The sequence below is a fragment of the Cryptomeria japonica genome, chromosome 7 (genome assembly GCF_030272615.1).
Source record: "Cryptomeria japonica chromosome 7, Sugi_1.0, whole genome shotgun sequence".
Lineage (NCBI taxonomy): Eukaryota > Viridiplantae > Streptophyta > Pinopsida > Cupressales > Cupressaceae > Cryptomeria > Cryptomeria japonica.
In genome coordinates this window covers 564654808-564678262 of record NC_081411.1, presented here as the reverse complement: position 1 = coordinate 564678262, position 23455 = coordinate 564654808, and the positions used below count along the sequence as shown (strand labels likewise).

The window sequence follows — 23455 nt, the reverse complement described above, 5'->3', positions numbered from 1 at the left end:
TCAAATGAAATAATCTTGATAACCCAAAAATATAAGATGGTAGTGCTTGGAGAAAGCTTTCCAATGAGTATACTTTTATTACATTGTGAATTTATTATGATCTTTTTAATTTTACGAAATATTGGTTTTTCACCGAACGTGAACTTCTCTGTTCAACGCATTGGGAAAAATAGGAAACTAATTCAAATAAATTCTAAAAAATATCTATGCCCTAGGTATTGATGTCTTCTTTCTAACAAAAAAAAATTGAATTTCGATATATAGAGAACAAGTTATGTGTTCAAACATACACCTATGTCTAAAATATAATTAGTCGGACTTCAAAACTTAATAAAATGAAAAATATTCAACATATCACTATCAAACCAACTGCATGCCCTGTATATTGATGTCACAAACCAAAATTCAAAAGAATTGAGTTTTTATCATTTATAGAAAAAAAGTTATGCGTTTTGGGAGGCACATCACTCTTAAAACTCTAGTTTGCTGTAAAAAACTACTTTTCGAGGGAGATGGAAAATTTTCAAAAAAATCTTCAAAAAAAATATATAGAATCTATAGACAAAATGCTACAAATCACTAATTTACATCATCTTCAAATTCTTAATAGTTTAAAATTTATAGTTGTCGGAAGTTGAAGATTATTTCAAAAATGTTCATCTTAGTGTCAAAAGTGGCAAAAAAGTGGGAACCATTATTGTGAATTCACCCATTGTAGACCATTATATCTACCTTCACTGTTTTGACCATGCTTTATTATGTAGCAAGCATTTTCTCTTTCTATAGGTGTCATCAAAACTGGTCATTTACCAAGCATTCCATATTGCTTCTTTTGACTTATCAAGACATGCTTATCACAATAGCATTTGTTCCTCATATGGATCTTTGTTCATTGCCTTAACCATTGGTTTCATCACAAAGTAATTTTGCATGAACAAAACACCATCTAGATTTGAGTGTACTCTTCCTATTTCACATAACTTGGTCTTCTCTCTATCATGTGCATAGTTTTCACTTCCCCATGCAAACTTAAAAAATTGTTCTTGTGATATAATTATGTTTTCTTCTTGCAATCAAATTAATGGAACCAAAATATAATAAGCGATGAAACAAGAAAGATAAATAGGATATGAAACAAATTTTGAGGCTTGAATCTTAGTAAAGTGCTTTGAAAACGTGTATGTATCGCAATGTACTACTTCTCCAATCTTAAGTGCAAGGACTGTCTTCCTCTATTCAAATCAGCATAATAATTGCATTTTACTATTTTTAGCTTTACAAAGGACCAATAATTGTCCATGAAAGACAATTTTCTCTTCTTCCTACGTAGATTGAGCATATTTATAATCTTTCTAATCTCTGTCCACTGTTATGACAATAGAATTCACAAGGCTATGAACTACAAACATATGACCCACCATTCTTCTTATTGTGAACTAGTAGTTAAATGTAGGAGATAAAAGAAAAGAGAGGCATTAATTCATTTCCCCTTATGTCCCAGATAATTGTTAGGACTGTGCTTTCATTATGCTTTTAGCATTGCTTACCCATGAATGAACTATCGTGGTCTTCCATAAAGACTTATGGTATCACTGCAAATGAAAGCTAAGTGTTTACAATCTTCCTTAGATTCTCTTCTATTATAAGATATCTCTAGACACATTTTACATATATTTTTTAAATATAAGTATATTATATTTTCCTTCTCTTTCACTTAACTCTTATACTTCTATAGTTGACCTGCCATAAGGATTTATGTATGACAATATACAAATAAATTCCCTAAGATTATGCATGATACAACAAGAAAGCTTTTGTTTTTTTACAATAAGAATGGATTTAATGCAAGATCACAGACTTGGCACAATTGAACCATGCCAACTCATCTTGGAGACTCTTTCCTCCTCTCACACACCTTAAAATTTCTCAATAATCTCTTAAAAGTGGATCATAGTTGAGAGGTACGTTGGAAAATAGGATCAAAAGAAAACTAGGGCTTTTCCTTCTTTGTGGAACTCTAACTACAATTCATAACCTAACTTGAGGGAGATTTAAGCATGACATGAGTTTGATGAAAACAAAGAACCTCTCCCTCCAAAAAACTCAAAACTCAACATGGCCTCTTCTGCTACTTTGACTAAGCCCAAAACTTTAAAATACTTATGAAAGGATGCACTGTGAGACTTGATTAATTTTAACAAGACTAAGGCCTGAAACTATCAATCCTTTCTCAAAAGGGATATAACACACATTTACAAACCATAAAATGTGCAATATTTAATAGAACTAAAACCTCATGCTGCAAGCTTATGACAATTTGGACCAAGTATAGAAATTGGGCAACAATAATATATAATATTAATAATATATTAATCTAATATTATTAATATTATATATTATATTATATTTTTTATTTTTTTAAAGATGTGGGTTGAAATGGATATCAATTAATAACTGATATTTGTTTGTAAGGAATATTTGTTACTAACCAATATCTGTTTTCCTTTGGGTTTTACCATGGGAGCATGTACTGTCTCCCAACCCAAGTAAAAAGTCAAAGCAAATTTTAGTATTTTTTGGAAAATAAAAAACACATTTTTTTTCACATTGCCACTTTTTGATCCCTTTGATCCTACACACACCCACATTTTCCTAAAGGATGAAAACTCATTGGTTGCAAATCGATGTTCAAGAATAAATTGGGTTTATGGCCCTGTTGAGAAGCACAAGGCATGGTTGGTCAAAAAGGGCTATTCCCAGGTGGAAGGAATTGATTAAGGGGAGATATTATCTCTTGTTGTGAAGATGACATCCATTTGGTTCTTATTATCACTTGCAACAACTTATGACATGGAATTCAAGTAGATGGATATGAAGATAACATTCCTTCGTGGTGATTTGGAGGAAGATATCTATATGTCACAACCAGAGCATTTCATTGAGAAAGGGAAAGAAAATCTCATTTGTAAGTTGAATAAATCTTTGTATAATTTGAATCAATCTCCTAGAATGTGGTACCAAAAGTTTGACACCTATGTATTGTCTTGAGAGGATAATTAGGAGGAGAATTCTCTTGAGAATTAGGTTGAGAATATGAAGTTGAAGAGTTTCCATAGATTGGATAGAAATTGATGCAGATCAGGGGTATGAATGATGTAAAAATCTCAATCAATAAATTGGAAGGGTATTTTGGCCATTACACAACATACTTCCTTCACTAACCACCATTAGTCCTTATAGCCCTCCTGAAGGGTCTATTCCCCCATAACTTTTGAGGCATGAATGATAATCAAAATTTAAGACCATTTTCGGATACCCTTTTTGACCTTATTTAATATATCCTACAATTAGGGTAGGTTGTTTTGTATGGAAAGGCCCTAATTTTGACTGTCCTATTTCTTGACCCTAAGGCATGGTAGTAACAAATTGGTAATTCGACCATAAAATTCAAACCAGACTTTATACCAAAATTATAAATATAGTTATAGATACAAATTTGGCTGATTTATAACATATCTTGAAATGGGTAGGGGGTGTTTTGGAACATAGGACTCAAATTTGGACCGTTCTCCCTCAAACTAGGCCTACTAGGGTTTCAGACTTGCACTTACAAAAATGATCACAATTTCTACAATATTCTTGAAATTTAACCAAACCAAAATAAAATGAAACTAGATTCATTTATCCTTCTTTTATCATTGGTTTCAAGCCAATAAAAGTACATACAAGGATGTACAACACGCTGCAACATGACTGTTACAGGGAAAATCTGGGAATTGCAACCACTAAAACATTCATAACTTCCTCAAAACTCAATGAAATTGAATGAAACAAAAAGGAACATAAAGTAGATGCTATTTTATTTCATTCCCAATTGTTTCTAGATTAATATCAATTCATAGAAACATGTACAATGTAAAGAAACAACAAGGTAATGTTCAGATTTGCAAAAAAAATAGAGGTATTTTATTATTCCAACTTCAAGATTGTCAATAATCACCATCTCCAACCATCTCTCTCTCTATGTTCAACCTTCCAAGTCTTATTTAAAAATATGCCAATGGTTCTCAACTAATTTTTGAGTTACAACTATCCAACTTCCCTCATTTACAACTTATGACTCTTCATATTCCATGTTTTGCAAATTTGACAACTTTTAGCAAAATGGACAACTTGTGTGACCTAACACTCCAATCCACCTAATGACTTGATATTGACTCAAACACACATGACATGGTCTTAAATGACCTTATTACTATTGGCATTGCACACTCCAATGAGAATTGTAGGTGATTGAAGGTATTGTCATTGATGGCAACCTTGCAATCCTATGGCACCGGCAAGCACCGACACCGACAGACTCTACACCGGCAGCGGCAATAATGTTTACCGGTACCCCAACCGATAGGATTTTGATTATTGTATATTGTATTTAATTGTAATATCTTTTTGTAAGCCGATAAGGCGTATTGTAATAAGAATCATATATAAGTATGAGATCTTGTAGATCATTTAAGATGCGAACATGGTTAGAATATTGCAGAAGTAATGTACGAATATTAAGGTAGATTTTGGAGTAAGGTTTATGGTTATTGCATGAGCTTAAACCGGTATTGAACCTGGCATAGCAGATGCTTTTTGTAGCAGTACATCATATTGGATTTTCATAATCCATTTTTTGTAAGTCAGTGAGAATTCCTTTTGTAATTAAGCAATGAGCTTTAGGCAGTTGGCCTTCCTGCATGTGCAGGCCCCTATTGTAAGTAATATCCATTCATTGGCTAGTGAGTGAATATTGTGGGTCACAAATCCCACCAAGGTTTTTCCCACACCGGGTTTCCTCATTAAAAATCTTGTGTTATGGTGTGCTTTCTATGTTGTGTTTATTGTTCATATTTATTGCATTAATTCTTGTTTACCGACACACTGATTTGGAATTCAATTTATTTAATAAGGTCATAAAATCTATTTACTAGTTAGATACTGATTCACCCCCCCCCCCCCTCTTAGTATCTTTGGGAATCCTAACAATTACATCAAAGACACAAAACTAAAACCAAAACGACGAAATTGCCTCATGGAGGCATGAAATCAACTAGGTTCTCCTGCATCATAAATTAAGAGAATTTGGATATCTGGAAAACATTGAACTGGGTCTATTAGGACTATATCAATTTGGAGGTGCATGATATCCATTAAGCTCATTCTAACTATATTTATATAAGTTTTATATTGAGTCGTAAATCTCATTGAAGGGTATAACAACACATGATCTCAAACCTCGAAAAATGAAAGAGGAAGAGGTGAGAATTTTTTTTTCTAGTTGTTGTTTGAAGAGAATGTCTATTTTAAAAGGTGAGTTCACGTTAGGTTCACCAAAATGTAGAGTATGAAAATTGAACCACTATGAAGGATAATCAACCCTTTGAGGATTCAAGTTTCAACCCTCCACTCAACTAATCTTTCAGGTAATTATGACCTTCAAGTTTACTTACATGTTAATTAGATGTGCATTTTAAGCATGCATAGAAAATATCTAAGTTATTTAGACTTCATAAATGGAGAGTGCAGACCATAGAGGTCTTCTAGACAACTCGATAAGCTCCATGTCCAAGATGAATGCACAACACACAGATGGCAACATGGTTCGTGAGTGTTCTGAATGGATAGAAAACTGGAATTACAATAGAAACAAAGAATGACCTACATAATGTTTTGATGTTTAAATAATGATGAAATGAGAGAAAACAGGTAAGAAAAGTAAGTAAATTGGAAGTATTAAATGCAATAAAACTATTGAAATCAAAAGAGGCAAAGGTTTAGTTATCACGAGAAAAGTTGAGTAAGCTCACAAAATTTCTCCAAGCATCTCCTTCACCTGTACCTACACACACAAGATTGAAGAGAAGGGTTGGACCACTGTATAGGACTTTTCCTCAGTCAAACCTATGTTTTGGTGTTCCCACCTCCACGAACAACCTTAGAGAAGATACAGATAAAATACATAAAAAAATGAAAGAACAATATGCTATTGAAATAAAGACAATATAAACTTAGCAACCTCAAAGAGTTCACCCACCTCAAGCATAAGAGCCCAACAACTTGCTAGTGCAAAGAAGCAACAAGAAAACCTCAAAGTAATAACAATCTCTTCACGTAATGAAAATGTAGCAACAAGATATCACTGTTGCGAAGGTAATGGTGGAATAACAAAATAGGTGAAGTGCTATGAGTGAGAAAATAAATAATGAAGTTGTAGAATGCAAGAGAAGTTGCAAAGCTTTGAATGAAGTTCAAAGATTAGAAAATCGAGACAAAAGAGGAGGTTTTAGCAACAACAAGCAACTCCCAACATGACTTCAGGTTGGTAGAGGTGTTACATTGCCCAAATGCAACAAGTCCAATGTCCCAACAACTGGTATAGTCTCATATTCTTGTGGGACCATAGAACGTCACATAGACATTTGGACAACGCACATACGTCCAAATGAAAAATGGACCTAACAGTAAAGAAATCAGGCATGCAATGTGGTAAGGTATGTTTGGGATGAGGATTAATATTGAAAAGCATAATTGTCTTAGTTGTAACTAAAGTGAAGGCTTATGTGATGCGAAATTGAATAGGATGCAATTTACGACATTACTAAAGCATGATCCAATTTTCAACATTATCATTTGCATGCCATCAATTGAATTGTGTGGAAAAGTATTCGATGGCCTACAAATATAATCTCATAAATTATGTCACATCTTTTTTTTTTTCCCAAAAATGAATTTAGAAAATCAAGAGTAGGGCCTCACCTCTATAGTGATGGATTTTATGTTGACCTATTTCCATTAAATGCTTCTGGTTGACCTAAGTTATAATGTATGACTTAAAGTTTCACCCTAGCTTACAGAGCATGTAGATGAGTGTATGAATAATTACAAGGATATTATATCAGCTTTGATACATTTTTAAGTATAAATGTGGACCTATAATTAGCTTTCACAACAAATTTGGTGTCACCAAGTTTATTTCGAGGAGTTAAAAAAAAATAAGGAAGGGTTTAGATACTAGATGTATTTTTGTCTTTATTTATTCCATTGTAACAACTTAGCCCTTTACCCTTCATATATGTTTATGATATTGGTGTGAATGAGGTGTATGATAAATGTAAATATGAAATTACTACAAATTAATTGAATGTTGCAACATCATATTAATATAAAAAAATATTATAATCTCAAATTCTTTAAAGTAAAAAAGAAAATTTCAATTCCTTTATCCAACAAAATTAAATATGAACAATATTTTTATTTTTTCATTAAACTTATACTCCTTTAAATTCTTAAATATTAAAAAAAACAACATAAATAAATAATTTTTTATATAAATTACATGTTTGTACAATTTGATAATTGGAATGAAATAAAGAACACTTTCTTTTCAAATTTATTTTACATGTAAGCTAACTAATCTGGATAGTTTAAATACATCTATCTAAAAGCATACCTATCTTTAGAAAATCTATATAAAAGATGTTGAGAGATATCATTCTAAGACACTTATGCAATAATAACTATTTTTTATTTAATAAACCCTTATTTTGTCACGACCCAAATTTAGACTAGTAATTAGACATTTATACATGATAACAATTTGATATTTTGATGACATTTGATGTTTGACGACATTATTTGTATTTGATACTATGATGCCATTTGATGTGTTTGGTGACATTATTTTGTGATGTTAGTTATGAAGCTAATTAATGCTAATAACGACATTATGTGATATTATTAACATAGTGTAATGTTAATTTTATTATGAAATTTTATGATCTGACGCTATCAAGTGTGAGGTGGATGCAAGATTGACCGTCGAAGGCGGACATATGAATGAGGAGGGGTATCCTAGCTTGTCGACAATGACTCACGAAATGTAAACCTGTGCAAACACCAATAACAATTAAATAAATTAAATTTAGAAAAATTATAATAACGAATTAATTATAAATAGATAAACAAGATGTAAAAATAAATTTTAAAACTTTGACGTTCGAATGTTAAATAATTATAATAAAAATTGAAATTGTGGTTTCCAAAAGGTAAAACTATTAAAATATGAATTTTAACATGTTTTTAAATTAAAACATGAGTTAGAAATTGATTGAAGGGTTAAACTCCCCTTGACTCCAGATTAAACTCTTGATTAGCTTTCTAAACTGGCTGGCTAATCTAGATCAATTTTCTCCACCTCAAACACCCAATTATCTCTTGATTCCATCCATCTAGATCCATGAATATTGGATCAAATTCCTCTGCCAAATGAATTAAATAAACGAAACCCAGCCAGTAAAGGGGGCATTAGATTTCAATCAAATTTGGGGCTTTCTTATTGCTTTTCCTCTCTGGATTTTCCTGGATTCTGCTATGTTATCAATGTGCAAGGGGCAACTTGGTCCATCTCTCTCTCTCTCCTACACCTTTCCCTTCCATTTTATTCTGAAATCGGCAAGTGAAATAGATTTGCCTGAGGAGAATCGCCACTAATTCTCCTCTCTCTCTTTTCTCCGAAGTTTGTCAGACTCCAAAGGGCATTTTGGGAAAAAAAATGACTTAAGTATGGATTGAAATCGATACTTTTGGCTTCCTTCAAAATGCATTTAAATCTCCACCCCTAACTATAACCCCGACTCAAATCTTTTTCATAGAACCCTAATTCTAATCCTATTTGAATAGTAATTGTAACTCTAATCAAACCCTCCTATAATCCTTACCCTAATTAAATCACAATCTTAATCGTAACTAAGTTGTCTCATTAGAGTTTGCATTATGATTTTATCATGTATTTTTAAATTGTTATTTTCAACATTGTTCAATTAAAATAAACAAATAAATAAATCAAATAATGTTAGGAATAAAATGTCTCAACCTTTGATAATTTCTAGCATGATAATTTATTTAGTTTCCTAAGTTTTTAAATTTTTTGTGGACTCTATTTGTTGAAGATAACTAAAGATAGAGTAAAAAATGGAAACTTGTAACAATTGGTGGAGTTTTGTTTGTGCATGTGCATGTGTTGAAAACTTTCCATGTGGCTTTTCTTGTTGTCCACTTCTAGAAACATGTTGTTTGTAATGTAAACTCTAATAAATATGACATTTTTTTTAGGAGCATAGCGAGGAGAATGAATCATTGTAGGGTTATGGTGTCACTTTCCCCCTTATAAGAGTAAGATGTAAATCTCTATGGCAAGACTTTGAGCTTGCAAATGTAGTGTAACAATGTTTGTAGCATATTAATACATTGGTTTGATGCTTTGGAGTTGGGTTTTTTTTAGTTAAAAGGGCTTTGCCACATGTTTTGGTGTTTCTTATCTTCTATCTATCTTTTTTATATACTTCTTCTTAAATGTTCTTAAAGTGTTGCTTTACATGTTGTTATGCCATCAAAGTTTACTTAGGTTTGCAATCTATGTTATCTTTCCTCTAAGGGTTAATATGATCCGAAATAAACTATGTTTTCTTTTGCTATAAACCCATAGTACTATGCTCTTGTATCAAGTTATTGAATAATTGGTTATGAAAAAAAAAGGACATTGTAAGGTGCATACTGATGGTTTTTTAGATGTTTTCCCTTTCAATTAGTATTAAATCTAAGATTTTTGGCCTGCTTTCTAGTCAATTGGATGTATTTGCATGAACTTGCATGTTGCTTGCATGTCAGTGCATGTGAGTTGCATGTACTTGCATGTCTTTGTACATGTTGATTCTATGGTGTTGAAGTCGAGAAGTCAACTATGACATTCTTGAGAAGAAAATCGACTAAGTATATATATCAAGGTCAAAGAAAATCGACTAAGTCTATCTCAAGGTCAACATAGAAACCGCTGGTTTTGACTCATTAGGAGATAAAAAAATTTGAAGCCTGTTCATTAGACCATCATCATCCACCCATTCGAATAAAAAATGAAATGTTTTTTATTCTCATAGCTTTAAAAGATATGAAAGTTGTATAGTCATCTTAAATATATAAAATATTTTATATAATCTAAATATCTCTCCACGAAAAACAAAAAATGATATCAATCTTGAATTATTTTATTTTATTTTTTTCAAATTATTTCATAATTTTAATTTTTATCTATGCACTTTATACCTTCACAATCACACAATGACTCAACTTGCTGCCATTATAAAACACCTATGGACATAATTAAAACCTTTCACATATTAAAAAAAATCAAATGCCAGCATGCTCCTTGGGAGAACAATATCCAGATGTGATATGGGAGGATTCCTAAGCATTTCCATGTGAAAATATCTAAACATACTGCCACGTTCACAAGGATCAAATTGTGGAACCGACATGTGTGCGTTTTTCCCACGCAAACTTTATCACACACTCACTACGATTACTACACGTGTTCGACGCGCACACCGACACGTTACGTCTGGAAACATATAAATATCCAATTTACATTCATAGCAACAGGCATAGGAGTTCGTAGAGACAAAAATTAAATTAGAGATATGGCGCATCTGATGGACAAGGCGAAATTATTTGTAGCAGAAAAAATTGTGGGTATGGAAAAGCCAACAGCAGATGTTACAGACGTTTCAGTAAAAGATGTGAGCAGAGATGGGATAACTTTAGACGCAGATGTGGATGTAATGAATCCTTACAGTCATGATCTTCCTATTGGCGAAATTTCCTACAAGATGCGAAGCGGAGAGAGGTAACCCATTCAATTTACTTTTTTCTCTTGCTTTTCACAATCATCAGTTTACTGATACTTTTTCCTTCTTTAGATTACATGGTGAATGTTGTTCTTGATCTTTGAGCAGAATTATTGCATCTGGAACGATTGCGGATCCCGGATCAATTATGTCAAAGGAGAAGACGCTCTTCAACATTCCATTTAAAGTGCCGTACGACTTTATGCTTAGTATTTTGAAAGACGTTGGGAAGGATTGGGACTTGGACTACCAGTGGGAAGTTTGCCTCACCATGCACATTCCTGTTGTCGGCAAATTTACTCTCCCGCTGTCTAAGAATGGGACTCTCAAGATGCCTTCTATTTCAGATATCTTTTAGAAGTCCTCATTGTTTGTGAATAAGATATGTGCAAATATTATTGGTTGATGCAAATAACTCTGTCCGCTTCGGAGCCCCCTTCCATGGAAGGAAATTAGTTGTGTTCACTATCCATTAGGGTTTAAATTTCACAGTTCAAACAGCCGGTGAATAATTGTTAATTTAGTGGTCTTGGCCATAAATTAATTGACAATATACTGGTTATTTACTTTAGGTGGTTCTAGTTTCTGGAGGATCTCACCTATGAACTCACCTATGAGTGTCTGGTTCCGGTTCTGGAGGATTTCACTTTTAAGTGTCTTTGACGGACTGGTTCTAGTTCTGGAGGACTTTGACAGACTGATTATAACAGCTTAGTCTGATATAAATGTATCCTTGGTCCTCATATTGTCATCATGCTGTGTTTTGACTGTCAATCTGCAGAGATGTAGATAATATGTAAGAAGTTGTTTCTATTAAAAAATTGGTTTACAAGTAGGCCCACTGGTCTGCTTTGGAAAGTTTGAAACCTCTGTTAATTTTCCTGCATACTTTCCCTCCAAAGTTTATAAAATTTAACGCAGAGGAATAAATTCTGTTGCAGAGAACCCCTGCCCTGACCATAACCAGGCTGCTTACAAATTTCTTTGAACTCGATGGTACACTGTATATTAAATAACACGGATTGATTGACTGCGGCCCCACATTTCACCAATAGTTATTTATATTATACAGATCATTGCGATGAAACCGCTACATTACCTTTAAAGGTCTTCCTCAACTCTCAATGCCAAAAAAACTCTGTTTTAATTTGGTAAATGCAGCCCACAAACTTGGCGCCCAAACCAGGGGTATTTGCATAATAATTATATTAACATGGACAAGATTAACAATGACGTCTGAGAAGAGAAGGAAAATACTCACAGCCTGCAGAATGCACAAAGACCCCAAAGATATGCACCCCTTACGTTTCATCATCTGTCACCAAGCAAAATCCAGCTATCGAATCCCTTGAAGAGAAGGAAAATACTCGCAGCCTGCAGAATGCACAAAGACCCCAAAGATATGCACCCCTTACGTTTCATCATCTGTCACCAAGCAAAATCCAGCTATCGAATCCCTTCAATCAATTTTTGTCCCTGGTGCTAACTAGTTCCTTACTGGAAGGAAGGGCAGCCATAATTAAAATGAAGAGCCCCCTTAAAAGTCGAGAATCTTTGCTACTTCATCGGCGATAGAATGTTATCGTACACTTCAGTTTGCTGATAATGGCGGTTCATTTAGGGTTTACGACATCCGCAAAAAGGAAGGGGTTCTCTTAAAATGTACGTCTGTGAAAAAAAGCTTAGTTTATCTGATATTTTATGTTATGTTGAGTTAGGGTTTTAATTAGGGGTTTTGGATACAACTAGATGAGTTGCAGAGTCCATTAGTGCCTCTGTTTTGGAGCTCTGACTCTTGGAAAACAATTTATAACGTTCGGATTCCATAAGCCTCTAGATGCTGTTGCGAATGGCCTTCAAACATCAAAACTTCCTACTGCATTCTCGTCCACCAAATATTCAATTCCTGAGAATTTTGAAGATGGGTTCAGTATGAAATTTCATCAAATTTTAGCTGGAAAGACTTTTTTAAGTCACTATGAGAATAAAAGCTCTGACCAAGAACTGTGATGGCAATTGACGATCAAATTAGAGGATGAATGGTAGAAAAGGCGACCAATATTTCACATAGTTCTGTTACCATGCATTATAATTTGTCTTCCAACACAAATAGTCAAATTAGTGTCATCAAATTCTATGGCACTTCTATACATTATCATAAAAATAGATGAGTCTCATTTTACAGCGAACAAGGAGTGTTGAAATTAATTGGTATCATGAAGAGAAACATTTGGTTGGTCTTCAGCATCAAATACTTACAGAGGAGTTCATGGTTAAGTACATTCATCATAACCCTCTTCACAAAGAAAATTACCGAGTTTTTATCTTATGAGCCAAATAATGTCCGATTCTTTTTCCATCTCTGTTGTTTTGCTTAGGTCAATTGTTCTTTAGCTTATGTTTTGCTGTATCTAGTTTTTTCAAACTTCAGGGATTTGCCATTTTCAAATTCCCATCAGCTACGTTATTGTACAGCCTGATTTGGACCCTCCATAACAATGATGATTGTAGAAAAATCCCATAGAATGTAGCAAAGATGAGCCACGAAACTACCTGCAAGAAAGGGAATACAGTCCCCAGATGCCAAAAAGGCAGACGTTCTGATACCAAAAATACAAAAATAACTTTTTGCAGGCACAAGATACGTAGGTACAGGGCAGCTGCACGGCAGAGTAGGAAAAGGAACTGAAATTCTTCCTCAGGAAAAACCCTTCACAGAGAGCAACAAAAAGCTGCCAAATGGCTTCTAGCTGTATCCTTTGGGTGAGACATCTAATTGTATACATAGTGACCACTCATTGGATTTGAACTCCAAAACCTCTCTTTGAAGGGTATAAATTTTCCGTCACTCAACCAATTCAAACCATATATGTGAATAGAGGGTAAAATGCTGAATGAATTCATCACTCCTAATTTTGATTCTTCTTAACATTACAAATTGCACCTTCACCAGGTGTCCTAATAGGAAATTGAAAGAGGAACATGTAAGGTTTATTTATTTATTTGGGTTAGAATGATATAATTTTTTAGTAAAAATTAATATATTATTTTTTGTAAAATATATTAATATTATTTTAATGTTTTCAATCTTTCATATAATATTTTTTTCTTTAAAAATAATAATGATATGATTGCAACACTAATTTCAATTGAAATAACTTTTCTCAATTCATGACATAATATTTTAAAAATGTTTTTTCTTTAGGTCAAATTTGGCTAGACTCTAAATACTTTATTACTATTATGGTTTCTTTAAGTAGTTTGGTTAAGTTTGTTATGATTGTTGATAGCTATGCTAGTATGTTGTGGAAGTGCTTATGGCCAGGCTCTTTTTGTTTACTACAGGTGCTTTTTGGTTTTTTATCTTCGTAGTATGCGATTAATGTGTTGTTATTGATTATCTACAAAGCCATGAAAAAAAGAAAAAAAGAGTTGACTAAGCCATGAAAACTAAGCCATTATTTATTTATGCAAATATTTTATAATGATATAGTATTAGAATTACTATCAATATGGTGTAGAGATCAATTATATAAGATTTTGTTTTTTTGGTAGATAATAAATTGTTAACATAAATAAGGTTATGTCTTAATTAATTCCACAATGTGGACCTATTTATAAGATAGCTTAGATTGTAGGTGTCTTTCTCAAAGTTAGTTATTAAATGGGGTCATGCACCTCATTTATATTTTGTGTCTTAGGTCACTTAATATTTGTTTCAAGTAGTTGTCTCATAACATAAGATAAAGACAAATGTCAACATCTTATTCAATTCTATCACGTGTACACATAATTAAGACTCATTTACATTTTGTAGCATATCACATAGCTCGTAATATCAAGCAAGCTCATTTCTTGCACACTCTCTTGCACAAGGTTTCTTATGTTTTTTGTATGTGATCTTTGGTATTGAATTTATCTTTAGCTCTTAGATGTTATCAAAGTCATAGCCTTGCAAAATCCTTCCCAAATCTAAGGGTAGAGCTATTGCTAGATGAGAGATTTTGGTGGTTTCTAGTAAAGTTGAGTATGCTTTTATCTTGCATTATATGGCGATTTGAAGAATGAGGGTTTTTTTAGAAAGTATCATATTTAGAATTTCTTGTTTGTGTGCTATTATTATAGGTTCATATTGGAGCAAATCTAAGCTCAACATTGAGTTCAAGGAGTCAAATAAAGCTAGTTTTGCATTTTATTTTGCTAAAGTAGACTTGTTAAGCAAAATATACAAGGGTTTGAAGTTGGGAGGAGGTTGTTAGATATGAAAGGTAGTTAATGAGTCAAATAAAGTCGGTTTTGCATTTTATTTTGCTAAATTAGACTTGTAAAGCAAAATATACAAGGGTTTGAAGCTGGGAGGAGGTTGTTAGATATGAAAGGTAGTTGAATATTTTAATAACTTTTAGCCAAAAAAGACCTTTCCATTACATTTAGAAGATCCAAAAACCTTAAGATTGATTATCAAATCATCAAATTTGGAAACTTTTGTCCTAGGCCTATAGAGTTTTTTTTTTGCCTCGTTACCATTTTGTAAGGGCCTACCTTTTGGTGGCGTCATTACCGTCATTGCTTGGCCTTATGAATGACACAACCACAACTTTTTGCTCTCCCTCGGCCACCACACAACCTAACTAATAGTAGGCTTCTTTTTCTTTAAATTTTTTATTGTGCAAGAGGTAATATTCAAAACTATCCACTAGCATGCAAAGTCTAAGATTTGGCCCTTCTAGAGTTTTCGAATTGGGCATTTTTTTAGAAGCCGTAACTTCTTGTAAAGTGTTAGTTTTTTGCAAATAAGATTGTATAGTTGGTTCTAGAAACTTTTCTTTTTCTATAGGTACATTTTGTTGTAGATTGAAGTGATTTTTCCCCTTTTGGACCTCCAAACTCATAACTTTTCACCATTTTATCTTGTTTTCATGATTTCAAAGATATTTGAAAGGTATTCAAGAGATCTATCATTCTATCCATGCACTTTTTCTAGATTCAACCTTTGAAAAATTGAGGTTGAAAATCTAAGGAAGATTCGTTGAAATATTAAAAAAATTTGTGTAAATTTCAAAGAAAATATTTTAAAAGTTTGTTGTAATTCTACAAAATAATTGTAAAATATTTAGTTTTATCAAAAATATTTGTAAATATTTGTCATTTTCAGAATTTTTTTTGTTTGGATCTATAATATTTAAGCATCTTAGACTCTACATATTCAAATCAACTAAGATCTACACTATTTTGGTATTGACTTTCTCTTTTTGGTAGTGATTTACTTTGCCATGAATTTTTGGTAGGAGTCCTTGTCTTGGTGTGATCTTTTTACACTTTGACTTCACATTTTGGAATGAATTTGTGCTTAACTTACCATATCAACCTCAGTTTTAGTGTTCATTTTTGGAAATTTGGTGTATTTTTTGACCTACAAATTTGGCCTATATATTTGATGGGCTTTCGTCCTAGTAATTTGGTGTTCAATAACAAGTTTTCTATTATTTGGTGTTTTTTTACATGTGAGTGACATTCTATTCTTCTTGTGGACTCTCCTAGGTAGATAAATCTCATTCTTTAGCTTTTGTCATTAAAATTTTCCTATACCTACCATTTCAATGACTGATGGTCTCATGGACATCACTAAAACTCATTCATTCAATGTGACTCTTCCATTTGATGTGTTTTATTTTAATTTTATCATTACTAAATTGACCTTCCACCTTGGCAGTAAAATCAATATTTAAATCTACAAATCAAAGGATTCCATCTATACATAAAAGGACTTGAGAATCTCTTAGGGCTCAACAATATCTGGTAAGTCAACCCTGGCTTCAACGTAAATTTTGGCACACAAATATGCTAAGTTAACCTTGGCTTTTCATTTTTTTGACATGAGTGTGAGAATTAATGATAGGCTTGGGTGGGAATTTGTTGGACAATAATTATTTTCATTTGCATTTGCCTTTCAACTTGTATTTTCAAGTTCTAGAATTGACTTTTCTTGAAACCATTCCGGTATTTGACACCTAAAGGTTCATTGTTTTAATGCTTAAAATTTTCCCTTAATATGCACTTCAAGCATGCTTTAGACAAGAGTGACAACCATAAATTTTGATGTGCCAAGAATGGACACTTGATTGTAGCCTTAGTCACATGGAGTTTTAGCCATTGGTTGTTTCCAACTCAGGGCTCAACTTTTCCTTATTTTCTCCATTTTTTTCCCCTTACATAATTTTCAAACACAATTAATTTGTAATAGCAAAATCCAAAAAAATTAAAGGCATTATAACTTTTTCCTTGCTAGCTCAGAGTTACCAAAACTTCTTTTTTTAATACAATCCAATGGATTTGATTTCAAACCCTCATTGTAAAGTGTCATTTTTACTCCAAATTGTATTGGCTATGCATTGCAACTATAAATTGTAGGGGGTCTCTTTAATACTAAATCAAGGAGGGATGTAGTTATGTTGTGTCTGGTGTGCTTCTACATTTCTTTAGGTATATTTTTTCAGTTTGAGACTAATTAAGACAATATGACAATTGTACATGTAATCATAAACTAAGATAAAGTTCCCTCTTTTTTTTTGGGAGGGTGAGGGGGAGGGGTTCATCATGTTGAAACTATAATTTCATCCTTCTATTATCTGACTTACTTCTTGATTTTTCTTGGAAACAAGGGATAAAATAATTACTACCATGAGTGTGGTCTATTGCCCTATCTCCTTAGACACATCCCTGAGCCACATGATGAATATCTAAAGAATAAGTAGTGTCCTAAATTATAATCCCTTACAATTTTGTCCTCATTTGGGCCCTCACCTTGGCTTTCATCTCTCGAGGTTTGATTGAAGCCCTGATTCTGCTCACACCATACACCAAACTCAATTTTTTCAACATACATACTTTCTCCCATAAGATTTTGTGTCCCTGATTGGTCAGGACCAGTGCGCTAGCGCCCTAGTCCTCAGGGACTAGAGATCCCTCGCTTTGGTCCTCCCAATCAAAGCCCATTTTGGGGCCTCTTAACAATCATTTGAAATGAGCGAGAATCCTGATCTCGTGTCGGCTCATGTCAAAAAATTAATTTATTTTTCGACCAAGAATGTATAAAAGGAGGTATACCCCTCTCATTTTGATATAAATTCAATCCACATCCATGAATTCAATCACACATATCAAGCATTCATTCAAATTCAAGTGAGCAAGCAATCAATCTTCTTTCAAGCATTGGAGCAGAAGTAAAGTCAAGATTCAAGCATTGGAGATGACATTCATGTTCTATGTTTTATGAAGACTACATGAAACCCTAATTCCTTGTGGAGACAAATAAAACTTGCATATTACTTCCTCTCAAGTTTCAAGTGTTCAAGTGTACCACAAGTATGAATTCAATTGCAATATTTGAAGACAATGATTGTCAAGTTTGCAAGTGATGATTAATTTTAATATATGTCTACTTGTGTCAGCTCAATTGATCACGATAATGTGAAAGTAGTGTATATAAATGATGTTTATACCCCTATGATATTCCCTTATGCTCCACATTGTGGTTCTTGATCTGTCTAGTATTGCTTGTCTATTGAAGTGGTTGTATGGAAGGACAAATGGTTGTCTAGCTAACCTAGGATATTTGCACCTTTTCTTTAAGGTTTGTGACAACATGGTGACGCGTTCTAAAATGTTTTTGGTCCTATTTATCTCTTGTTTTGGGATACATTTACTTCCCCTCCATTGCAAAAGTTTTTGGGCTAGCCTCTTTGTCTAATGCACATTTCATCTTGGCCGACATGGAGAATATTGTTGGTTCTTGTAGAGGATATAAATGAAATATCAAATTAGTTGCAAGTGTGTGGTCATTGTGGAAGTGTGCAAATAAATTCCTAATACATACTAGAGGAAGTGAGCCAAAGGTTGCTACATTTGAATAGGCCCAAAAGTGTGCTAGAGGCAATGAGCTGAAAGTAGCTAATGTGGTCATACTGAGTTATTGCAGTGAAGGTCAATTAATTATTCATGCTAATTTGAGGTTCAAACCTCCTTCTGTAAGTGTTATAATCATCGAGAAGTGAAATTCATTTGGTTGTAGCCATAAAATTATGATTCAAGGATTTGTTATTTCCTTGGGTTGATGCCCTAAAACAAAGATATAATTTTTTTTTATATTATTATGAGGCTAGATTTGGACAGTAGATCCAAGCAACATTCCCACCATGCTTTTTCACTTGTTGGTATTTCTACATAAATATCATGTCTCATGTTGTGTACTCTTCTCTTTCTATGTTTCAATTATTTCTAATCTATTTAGTGTAGAATTTGCATTATTTAAAGTGTTGAAGGGTTTTTATTGAATACCGATTCACCCCCTCCCTCAACAATTTAATATATTTAATAATTGGTATTAGAGCCAAGTTCCTTGGAAAAAGCCTAATAACTTGAGGAAGATCCGGGATGGTTCAAGAAGGATGTAAATTATACAAGGCACCTCAGTTTGATGGAAAAAATTACACTTCTAACAGGTAAGGATGGAATTCTATCTGACCTCATTAGGGTTTGGTAGTTGATAGTCTGTTGAGAATGGTTATACTCCTCCGTCTACTCCTCCAACTAATCTATTTGAGATCAAGGTATATGAAAACAATGCTAATAAAAGAATGCTATTTTGAGTGGATTAGCTGATGTTAAGTTGATAAAGTGATGCATTGTTGCACTAATAGGGATGTATGGGAAAAGATTAATGGTATTTATGAAGGGGATAATAAAGTCAAATAAGCTAAGCTACAGGTCTACAAAGGAAAGTTTGAAAACCTATTTTTTTTAAAAGATGAGCATATTGCTAGCTATTTTCTCTAGGTAGATGAATTTGTGAACACAAAAAGAGGTCTTGGTGAGGAACTGGTTATGATACAGAGGTACTTAGGTCTCTTCCCAAAACTTATAGTCCTGAGGTGTCTTTTATTAAGGAAGCTAGGGATTTAAATAACTTTTCAATGGATTGACTATTTGGTCCACTAATGGCTTTTGAAATGAGAGAATTTGATACATAAGATCCAAAGAAGGAAGCAACCTTCAAAGCCATTACATAAGAAAAGAAAGAAGCAGATGAACAAAGCAATGGTTATGGTGAAGAAGAAGCAAATTTTGTAAAAAAGTTGAAGAAAGCCACTGGTAAATACAAAGGTAAGTTACATTTCAAATGTTTTAGTTGTGAAAAAATTGGTTATTATGCTTTTTAATATCCTTTAAGGAATTAGAGAATAGCAACAAGAATTCCAAAAGACACAATTTCAAAATGAGTCTCTATTCCAAAGAGAGTTATTACACTTTAGATGATGTGGAACTCAATACTCTTGATCATGATAGAAAATAAATTCTTTTGATGGCCCTAAATGTTGGTAACAATGCTACTAACCCTAAAATATGCCGAGGAAGACTATTCTTAAAGACTCAAATCCTACTAAGATGTCTTGTACTCTGGAAGATGATAACAATGTTGAAAAGTCTATGATAGTGTGGACTACCTTTCATAGAAAAAAAGAGACAAACTCTTGGGTTATTAACAATGGTTGTTCCAACCACATGACATGTGATAGTAGTAAGTTCATCAATCTTGAGAAATTGAATGGAGGTGTAATCATATTTGGGGATAAATCCTTTGCAATGATTTGTGGGAAGGACATAATAATTATTTATGGGAAGAACAAGACCAAATATGTTCGAGCTATGCTAAGGGTCTCAAGAACAATCTTCCCAATGTAAGTCAAATGTGCAACAAAGGCTACAATCTTACATTTCATGATAAAGGATGTGAAATTATCTAAAAGAAAGATTTGGAAGGTTGGTGGCAATGTATATAACCAAAGGGAGGCCACTGAAAGAAATTGGCTGCTAGGACAAACTAGCGAATGATGGTTTTGCCACAAAAGGAAGGGGCACATTAACTCTGAGAATCTTGTGAAGATCAACTCTACACATGCAATTAGATGTTTATGAATTTATCTATGTTTCATATGCTTTCTCTATGGATATTAGACATATTATATTGTGCTAGCATCATGATTACATGTGGATGATGACGTTTCTAGTCTATTATGATGATGGATTACTCTTTGATGATTGATATGTGTGCTTATTCCTATGTGTGTATCATGTTTTCTCTATGATTATTTGATGATATCTTATGATGTACTTGTAGACACCTAAAATTGTCCTGTCTAATTAAATAAATATCTTTATTTATTGAATTATTTTAGCCTAATTATTCTATTAATTAAATAAATATTTATTTATTTAATTCATTCATTTATCCTCTTCTAGCCTTATTTCTCATTTAAATAAATACTTTTATTTATTTAAATTATCCTTTTCCTAAATTAAATAAATACTTATTTATTTAATTGATCTCACTTCCTTTATTAATTAAATGAATCTTTATTTATTTAATTAATTCATTATCCTTTTTTGCCCATGACACATGTCATTCATCTCTTAATTCCTACATTACCTACCCTCTCATTATTTCCTTATTTGCTCTACCTACCCTCTAATCCTAACCGACCATTTATCTTTTACATCTCTCAATCTTATCCCTCCATTTCTTACAGTGTCTTCTATATAAGGAGATACTTCCTTCATTATCAACCCTCAATCCTTGAAGCATTATAACATTCAAACTTTTATATGAGATCTAGCTATCCACCACATTTGCGTTCTTTGTTGAGCTCTTGTATACACATAAAATCTGAGAGCAAATATATCAAGCAAGATCAATGCAGATCTGAACCCTATTGGACATGTGATGGTATAATCTTTGTGATTTCATTTGATTTGCATTGTCTTAGGTAATCTTCATATGTTATGGTTGATCTTTGTTGTTGTTAGGCTAGGGTTTTGTGGTTGAATCTATTCAGTCTTTCAATATTGTTGTTTCCACTTTTCACCATAAAAATTTTGGCACGCCCGGTGGGACCTTTGTCCCTTTTGCATTTAACATCTTTTGTTGCAGATTTTGTGTTTTTGAAGTTGCATATCTAACATTTTCGACAACATTTTGACATTTTCACGTCTGCGCATTCTGGAACCCCGTTTTTGTTTTTCGGCCGCATCTGTGACCTCTGTAATTGCATCTTCGTTCGACATTATTTTACTTTTTTTTGCAGATTGCAGGGTCGCGTTTGTGTTCCTGAATCGCGTGTGTGAATTTTTTGACCACGTCTACGATGGTTTTAGGTGCGTCTGTGATCTATAAACGCGTCTACGTTAATTTAAATCGCATCTATTTTTCAGATTTTTGCAATTTTTGGTTTTATTTTAAATTTCAAGGTTTTATTTCATCATTTGGATTTCAGATCTGGTTTATTTCGAGCTAACATCTTGTGATCCAGCTAACAAATAGTGCAGTTTGTCCTTGAAGCGAATCACATTGTTGAAGGCCCCTTTCTCACAAAGTCTTTTGGATCTAAAATTTACCTAACTTGTGTGCTTGCAGGAGGGGTATTATTGAAAAACTACTAACAAATCTTTGTTGCAGAATTTTGGCAAGGGTTTTGATCTTTATTGTGTGCCTTGATTTTATAGATTATGAAACACTTCAATTGGTCCACTAAAATTGAACCAGTGTCTTTTGTGTCTTGAGCAATTGGCTCTTTTTGTTTAATCTCTAGAGGGTCTGTCTCCCTATGTGGTCATTAGGACTACTAGTGAGGAGAGAACGAACCATGTGGTAGCGAGGAAAACCCACCTCTTCCAAACCATTATAAATAACTGTATCTATGGTGAAAGCCATGAGTAATGTGTATTGATTAGTTCATACCGACACTATGTCTCCCCATAAACCCGTTTGATCAAATTTATTTGATCAATAGTAGGGTGTAACCCCTACCGCACTAGTACATTCGGAGCTGATTTTCGACGGTCGTTTGTTGGATTTTCGACGAATTTTTGTCAGAGTGTCGACAAAATCCACCATCAAAAACTCGGCGTCAGATTGGTCAATGATGCCATGCTCGTCGGAAATTCGACAATCCAATGGACTCTGCCGACGGTCAAAGAAGTCGCCAGTCGAAAGCTTGGTATTCGTCGTAATTCCGACGATGATCATTTAAAAAAAATAAAAATAATTATCATCGATATAAAAAAACATAATACCTGAGAAAAGCCCTTTTGGTTTCTAATTTCGTGTTACTGTACTATTCACTTAAGCGATGGGTCCATTTATCATAAAAGTGTTCTCCCCTTGTCATTTACCCAGGCGGTCCCTTTAAATATTTTATTCTTGTTCGCTTTTAATCTGCCTTTTCTAATGTCCGTTGGGCCTTATAAGTATCATGTGATTTTCTGTTGATCTGACGGCCCGCTTTGATTCGCAACCAAAAAGTGCTCGAAACTTAGTTTCTGTGAAGTAGTGAAAGGCGAAGGTGGACCCGGCATATAGGTTTGGACCAAAGCTAAACACTGATCAAGTTTCATCTGATTGGACGGACAACGTGGTTTCGTGAGATCAAGCTGAACGTGTTTTAACCTTTGCGAAGTGGTGAAAGGGTTTGGCGGGTCCCAGAGATAAGTGGTCTTCTTTGGTTAAAGAATGATCAGGTTGGAAAAAGATCAATGGCTTCTCGTTGTTTCATGGTCGGGAGATGCACGAGCTATACCTTCAGCGAAATAGCGAAAAGGTGGAGGGTCTTGCTAAGAGTGGTAGTAAATGTGGTAACCCTAGTTGGCGATGACATGGCGGTGACAAGGCACTCAGT

General features: G+C 33.5%; 1 protein-coding gene across 1 annotated transcript; it reads left to right on the top strand.

Moving 5' to 3' along the window:
- Positions 1-10468: 10468 nt before the first annotated feature.
- LOC131078426 (late embryogenesis abundant protein Lea14-A) lies at positions 10469-11590 on the top strand. The gene is made up of 2 exons (XM_058016118.2): positions 10469-10723; positions 10833-11590. The coding sequence occupies exons 1-2, from the start codon at positions 10518-10520 to the stop codon at positions 11080-11082; spliced, it is 456 nt and encodes a 151-aa protein (XP_057872101.1). The 5' UTR covers positions 10469-10517; the 3' UTR covers positions 11083-11590.
- The last annotated feature ends 11865 nt before the right edge of the window (positions 11591-23455 follow it).